This window comes from Protomyctophum bolini (assembly GCF_963924005.1).
Source record: "Protomyctophum bolini genome assembly, chromosome: 5".
Lineage (NCBI taxonomy): Eukaryota > Metazoa > Chordata > Actinopteri > Myctophiformes > Myctophidae > Protomyctophum > Protomyctophum bolini.
In genome coordinates, this window is record NC_137866.1 from 37,564,344 (window position 1) to 37,572,051 (window position 7,708).

The 7,708-nt window shown below is 41.3% G+C and overlaps 1 protein-coding gene across 2 annotated transcripts; it reads right to left on the minus strand.

Annotated features, from left to right (window-relative positions):
* Positions 1–2,729: 2,729 nt before the first annotated feature.
* Positions 2,730–7,591, minus strand: LOC308316360 (ras-related protein Rab-7L1-like). 2 transcript variants are annotated; one of them, XM_080764934.1, is made up of 5 exons: positions 7,269–7,591; positions 6,358–6,429; positions 6,055–6,236; positions 4,320–4,441; positions 2,730–3,737 (listed from the first exon to the last, which is right to left on the minus strand). In XM_080764934.1, exons 1-5 carry the CDS (start codon positions 7,384–7,386, stop codon positions 3,605–3,607), a joined length of 627 nt encoding a protein of 208 aa, XP_080621060.1. In that variant the 5' UTR covers positions 7,387–7,591; the 3' UTR covers positions 2,730–3,604. The 2 variants fall into 2 exon arrangements, with proteins under 2 accessions (XP_080621060.1, XP_080621061.1); XM_080764935.1 differs by lacking the exon at positions 6,358–6,429.
* Positions 7,592–7,708: the final 117 nt, after the last annotated feature.

The following is a 7,708-nucleotide window of genomic DNA, read 5'->3' on the forward strand; positions in this document are numbered from 1 at the left end:
TCTGGGGTTTTTTTCCAGTATTTTGAGGTTTTATGACCACAATTACACCCAAAAAACCTGAACTTTGAACATTCAGTGGATTTTCTGTTGTCTGGAGTTTTCTCTAGTGTTTGGAAGCCTTTTTGAGCAATGAAAACAGGCAAAACTGTGAAAACAGGGACATCTGCTGGCAAATCCCATTGACATTTACTGATTTGCTGGCTCTTATACATCACAAACAGCAGGAAAATCAGATCACTTGTTTGAGCCAGAAAATCCCAGACCACAGAAAATCTACTGAATGTTAAAAGTTCCGTTTTTTTGGGTGCAATTGAGCAAAAAAATAAAGAAATTACAAAAACGTTTTTTTAATGTCACAATCCCTTTAAGATCCTGCATAAATGGTGATATAGGCACTATAAGACGTGCTCCTGACCTTGCCCCTAAACACCACACCGCCAGGTGATTCCCTGTGTGCGGTCGGTCATTCCATCTAAGCATGACACACACATGCCAGAAAATAAAAATAAAATCTGACATCAGTTATTGTGAATATGCAATGCGAGTTGAGTTAGTGAACTCCTCTTCAGTGGATGGAATTGTGCACAGCCATGAAGTGCATCTCTGCTGAAAGAGCCTAGCTTTCTGATGATGGAACATAATCCATACATATTTATAAGAGCCTGAGATGTGGTTACTGGTGGTTTGCACTGACTATACTGCAGAGAGAGCGCCACAGCTTTCCTCCAAGCCTGCTCCTTCCAAACTCTGATGAGATCACGCAGCCTCAAGAACCAGGCCCATGCCAGAAGACAAAGGGCCCAAAAGCAGGGAACTGAGGCAGAGCTCAGCTGGTGCAGTTCACTACATTTATTTTATTAATAAATCAAGGAACAATGGCTTACGGGACGGTGATGCTGATACAAGCATAGACAGGCAGATAAACAGTCCAAAAGGAGCAAGCGATAATCCACCCAATGTTCAGGCAGAAAGGGTCAAACAGGCAGAACCTTTGACAGAAACAAAGCTTAATTGCTCCTGCAATGAGCTGTAGGACTAACAAGGGAGCCATAGAGAATGATACAAAGTGTTCAGTGCATCATCTCCATTCACTCCACCAGGCCAATCATTTTAAAACTCAGCACTTATTAAAAAAATTAAATCACACTTGTGTTGCGGCTTGGGTTAACGTCGGCAAAGCGTTTCCGTTCACTAGCGGTTTAAAATATAAACCCGGAAGAGACCCCTGGTCTAGGCGTTTGTGTGCCTGCACCCATACACACACAAGGCTGGCCATAGGCCAAAAATGGTCAATTACCTTCTCTTAATTTTGTTTTAGGGTTATCCCGATTGGATCGGATCGGTTGATTGGAAATCAGCTCTGATCACATGATTTTCAAAATATCGGAATCGGCGAGAAAAGATCTGATTTTTTATTGTCTAATACAAATCTCAAAGAAATATGTATAAGCAATGAGATTTGTAAAAACTGTGTTTATGCTACTGTAGTTGTTTTCCTTCTGGTCCCAGTCAGAGATCATCAAACAAAGACTAGTCACACTCAGAGGCGCTGGCCGAAAGAAGAAAAACAACAAAAATAAGTGTTGTATAACCTGCCGTTTATTTCTTCTAATTATTTGTTCGGCCCAATTATTTTTGTTTGTTGTCATGATTTGTCACAACTCAAGTTGACTTTGTACGAGGCTTAAAAGGTCTTTAAATAAATACTTTTTAAAATGTCATAGGGAAATCACAGCAAAAAGAATGGTGAATTGGTTAATTAGAGTGAATACAGATATACAGCTTATAGAACTGCAATGAAGTTAAAACTCGTTCTCATTCAGAGAGTACTACAGACACCTATCCCATCATGCATAGCGGGGGTTGCATACTGTAGGTGTCTTAAAGGTCTTAAAGTTCTCAGTCCTGGGGACGGATTTCAGTTGGCCATGGGGAGGAAACCGCTGTATTAAATCTAATCTATTGGTCAGTGGTGGAAGTGGTGGTACATTTTGATGCCCTTGTACTTTTACTCTTGTAAATTTGTAATACCAAACGTGTACGGTACTTAATACAGTATAACAGACTATTTCTACAATAGGGTATTGATATTACGTAAGTAAAAAAACTAAATATGAGTATTCTATCACTCTATCACTATTCTATCACTCATGAGCCTAGGATGAACCCCCGAGTGCCATCAGGTTTACAACCAGCAGGTGGTGTTGAAAACACACCAGTTAAAACAGAGAAAGAGTGAACACAAAACATGACATCTCAACTTTCAGGTTCCAGGTTATGGAAAAGGTATCTCTGCCAGCTAGTGAATTCTTAACAGAAGGTTTATTGTTGGATTTATATAAACTCTATTGCCCAAAGGATTGACTGAGGATATTCCATGGAATGTTGTGTTAAAGGGACATTTCACTGCTGGAATAAACTGCAGTCACTCAATGTTAATAGTATTTGTAGTAGATAACAGTAGCACAATTTGTGCACACTATAGTCAGAAAAATAACAAAGTCTGTGTGTTTGACTAGGGTTTGACTGGATTGCTGAATTCCTACAATGCCCATAATGTAGTGCACTTCCCCTCCTTGTGGAGAGGGGGGGGGATGCTGCATGGAGGTGTGACTTTGTAGTCCAGGAAGGAAGTGAGACTACATTGCCATGTGTTTCAGGTTTTTGGTCATGAACATGGCGTCATGACTAAAAAAGAATTACACACATGAACACCCCAGGAATCTTGTGTCCTAAACATCATTAAAATAAGCTCTGGGTGTAAAGGGCTGAAGTGGCCCTTTAAGTATGTGTGGGATTAAATTAAATTAAGTGTCTAGTCATCTTCTAAAACACACTTTGCAGCTTTCATAAATCATTCCAAAATGTGCATAATGTATGCCTATATTTATGTATTTGTTAATTGGTGTTACACACTCATGTTCATGTCTGGAATGTTCTGGTTAGGGTGGTTAGTGAGTCACATGCACATGCAGGCCACAGACAATCATAGAGATCGAGGCACTCCCAGTGTGATTGTCTCACACCTGTGAACACAGAAGGGGTGGCGTCTATCAATTTCTGTAACAGATGAAATAAAAAAGGGCAGTGTGCAGGATTCATGAATATTTCTTCATGAATGGTCACACACTAAAGTCAACAAACACAATCTCCACCACATTGTGAAGTTGTTCAAGTTTAAAGGGATAGTTCAGTTTTTTTTTAACTTAAGCTGTATGAAATAGTTGCCAATAATATAGTGGTTGCAACTGTATTAGAGTTGCCAATAATATAGTGGTTGCAACTGTAGTAGTGAGTAGTGAGTAGCGAGTTCTGCTCTGGTTTTGGTGAAATATTAAGTAGTTCCGCTCATTTTGTGGGGGGCACTGGGACCACGCATTAAAAGTAAATTAATCCACAAAACTAACATCATTTGTATTGTTGACCAATTTCTAAAATATTAGTGCAACTTTCGTTCATTTTTTACCCCTCTATCACTCACACGGAACTATGTTTTTTGTGTCCATAGCAATTGGTTGCAATTTCAACAGTTGCAACCACTATATTAATGGCAAGTATTTCATACAACTTAAGTAAAAAAATGGGGAAATATCCCTTTAAGGTGCTATCCTGAGCAGCAACCTGTGTCCAGCACTGGGCCAGCATTGAGCTCAACTGAGTCCAAGTGAAAACCCATGGTGTCTATATCTGATGGTGGCACCGGGCTCACAATCGACAGCATCTCCTCCACCAAGCGCCTGGAACAACAAGGTGGACAGGTTAGTGCAAGTATTATTAAGAAATATTACACAAGAGAGTATGTGCTAATGAACGGTAAAGCACACCCTCGAGTGTAATATTGCAATTATACAACAGTATATATAAGCACAGCTAGATGGCTGGTTAAACCAATCAGATTGCTTCCTCGAAAAACAACCTGTTGTATAAATTGTGTTAATATTCAGTTCCGAGTCCATGACTATAGGTTTTTGTCTTCATGGCTTTTTAACATTACAGATTGAAACTGGGGTATTCTTTGGCTCCAAAACAATTACTTCAGTTTAGTCTTTAGACTGTAAATACTGTTGTCAACAAAGAGTGAGTGAGTGAGTGAGTGAGTGACTGCACTTCACTCTTCTTCTATTATAGATTCTGTATAGTGTCATCACTAACAACATGAAAATGTACGCATCACTTATTCACTCTGTGAAGCCTTGAATTCATGGACAAAAACAAAAGTCATCCATGAATTCATTTTGGAGGTGAAGTATTCCTATTAGTATCACCCACTAAATGAATCGTGAAGTATGCTGCACTGTGATTCCTCTACGTTACAGTACCTCATGGCCTCGTTGACATTCCTGTTGTCTTTCACCGAGGTCTCCATCCAGCATGTAAAGCCACAGTCCTGACTGAACCTCTGTATGCTCTCCACTGACACCACTCGCTCCGTCAGGTCACACTGGATACACAGAGAAACAGGAGGAGTCAGGGAGAAAGAGAGAGAGAGGGTTCTTTTGAGGGGCTCAGGATCCTATAGGATATAACATTGTATATTGTTTCTTTAGGATAGGATGTAACATTGTATTTGTAGGATAGGACGTAAAAAATATATTTTGTTTCCGTTAGGATAGGATGCAACATTGTATTTTGTTTCCATAGGATACTTTGGACGTCACAGGAACGTTCACACAGGTGAAAGTGAAGTGGATTTGAATTGGACCACTTCGCCGATTCGCTCTACCTCCTGTCTGAGAGAGACAGAAGTTACATGCCGTTGATGACCCCTGACCCCTGTAGGACATATAGATGATCTCTGACCCCTGTATGGACCCCGCAATCTCTGTCTACCTTCATTTGATAGTTTCTCACCAGGTGAACGGTCTGGAAGAAATGATTTACATTCACAGAAAATGACAGCACTCAAACTGCTGTCCTTTAACCTCTTAAACCCCAGGGGGGTTACACACAGTGTGCAACATCAGAGTTGGAACCGGAGACCAATTGGGTCTCCATTGACCCACTGAGCGCTGTTCAGAGTGTACAGGGTTTAATGAGGTCTAGCCATATATGGAGCGTGTCTTGAGTGTACAGGGTTTGATGAAGTCAGATCAACATATGGAATGTCAGAACAGGTCAGATCCAAATATGGAGATCTAAGGGTGGCAGCGGGGGAAGTGTCTTGAGTGTACAGGGTTTGATGAGGGCCCAGGTATGGCCGGGCCTTCATTTTTGGGCGTGTTGATTGGCCAGGTATCAAAAGGGAGACATCGAAGAGGAAGGACGGGTGGGGAGGGATCAACATATGAAATGTCAGAACAGGTCAGCTCCATATATGCAGATCTAAGGGTTTGAAGTTTGAGGTCAGAAGTAGAGTTGCTGGCCAGCTCCAAATATGCAGATCTAGGTGATGATCCAGTATTCTAGTACTGTATCCTATGGCTATCCAGGGTTTGATGAGGTCAGTGACGTGATTTTCATATATGGAGATGGCCATACTGTATATGGAGCTTATTGTTTTTTTCAATGGCATTAGCCCCTCCTATATCCAGCTTTTGTGTGTGTGCACAAACTTTGTCCTACACAAACCCATTGACAATGAATGGACAATTTTACGTCATAGTGTCTGAGCAATTGGTGTCTATTTTACGTCATGATGATGTACAATGATAAGAGCGCCCCTCACTTCACACGGGTGATATTGTTCTCTAATTTCTATTTATCCCGTTTTCTCCCCAAATAACTTGGTATGCCAATTCCTCCCCACACACATTTCCGTGTATTGTCACTGCTGTTGTATCCTCTGCCAATCAGAAGAAGCCCCCACCAGGAGGATGTAGAGCCTCCGTCCTACTCCCCCTGGCTGCCCAACACACGGTGACGGTGTGCGGTGACAAATATCACCCTCCCCGCCGGGCTTCCGCCCCCACAAACATGGGCCAAAAATGTGTTCGTATAGACACTCGACGAAGCCGGAAGCCTGATGCACCACGGTGGATTCAAACCCCCAGACTCCGCAGTGCCAGCACTTCACCAGCTTTTTCAAATGCTCTGTTCTAGTGCAGCTTTATTCACCTTATTGGCCAGCAGGATGCAGGGGAGGGGCTGTCCGTTGGACAACAGGCTCTTGTTGTCCAGGTCCTGTTTCCAGTGGCGACAGCTTTGGAAGCTGGCTGAGTTGCTGACGTCGAACATCACCACACAACCCGAAGCGCCTTTATAATAGATCCGGTTCATAGAGATGAAACGCTCCTGACCTGAGGAGATAAAACAGAGTTAAACTAGACACACACACACACCACAGGCACAGGCACACACAACCCTGTAGAATCTAGTAATCAATGAATCAATGATTCAATCGTATGTGTTGTACTGTACCTGCAATGTCCCAAAGCTGCAGTCTGACTTTCTTTGTGTCTGTCCAGAGCAGCAACTTTAAAGTAAACTCCGCTAAAGAGAGAGAGAGACTACTTCTATGAAACGTTGCATTTCCTATCAATCCGTCACCCCCACGATTATGGTCACGCTATAACCGAAACCCTGCATACTATACCATACATGGTTTGACATACTAGATCTGCATAATGTAATTAGGAAGAAACCTGCGGTATTCTATAAGATATGGGAGAAGTTCTTGGACTTCATTAAGCGAGGTGATATTGAAGAGGCTTTGGATGTATAGTGGTAAATTGGAGTGGTCAGCTGTGGGGTGGGGGTAGGGAACTGTGACGGACATTGTGCATTTGTTTGTTTAACTGTATGTAAAACGTTTTATTTTCGATTTATTTTTAGTTTTGTCATTATTTATTTATTTTTGTTCTGTATTTATTGTTGTCAAAACATTTCGTGATAAGATTTTGTTTGTATTTGTGCTGCCATGGGGATGTGGGGGGGGAAATAATATATGTAAATTGTTTTGAAAATACTTCTTTGTACTGTAAAGAAAATCAATAAACATATGTTTAAAAAAAAAGAAAAAGATCTGCATATATAGAGCCGGCCAGCAACTGTACATCACTGACACCAGATTGAATAGTTTAACTCCTGCTTCTCAACTGTGCCGTATTAAGAAGCTGTTGTCAGGCTTCTCGCCCTTAGGCATTTTACTGGTAATAAAAAAGGTATACTCTGCACTGTTGAAAATAATTGCAGCAATTAATGTTTTTGCTGAAAATAAACATTTACACACATACTTCATAAACTAGCAGTGGCATCGGAAACAGTCATGCTCACATCAGAGAAGCTTCATAGCAGCAAAGTAAATCCTCTCAAAACATGCAAAGGATTACCTCCCATTGTCGTCTTGTAATTCCTGTTGAACTGTCCGTTGACATAGCGGTGCACAAAGGATGATTTCCCAACTTTTACATCTCCTATGATCAGTATTTTGAACTGGTGCTCCGTCATAACCTCTCCGCTCTCCCACTCAGCAACGCAGTTGAACAGCACAGAGAAAAGGTTCCTCAAAGTAAGACGGCTGACATCAATGACAATGCTTGCAAAGCCAAGTACATGTCATATCTTTTTCAGTTACTTTTTCCTTTCTTTTAAACAAGGAAGCTATCACTGAAAACTCTGCCTGACCTTAGACCCAGCTTTTTCCTGTCTGACCCCAAGTGTTGTTATACTACTACCCTGGCCTAGATCAAGCCCAATTGATCTCTGTCTCCAGCCTAAAAGTCTAAAATGAAGTCTTTACGTTGACATACGTTGACATAATTGCATTGGC

What these genes read in the sequence shown, in the direction of transcription:
- LOC308316360 (XM_080764934.1), bottom strand. Translation starts at nt 7,386, where the DNA reads ATGACGGAGCACCAGTTCAAAATACTGATCATAGGAGATGTAAAAGTT. An exon ending in TTACAAGACGACAATGGGAG is followed by an intron (nt 6,430 to 7,268) that starts GTAATCCTTTGC and finishes CTCTCTCTTTAG; the next exon opens with CGGAGTTTACTTTAAAGTTG. An exon ending in AATGTCAACGAGGCCATGAG is followed by an intron (nt 3,738 to 4,319) that starts GTACTGTAACGT and finishes TTGTTGTTCCAG; the next exon opens with GCGCTTGGTGGAGGAGATGC.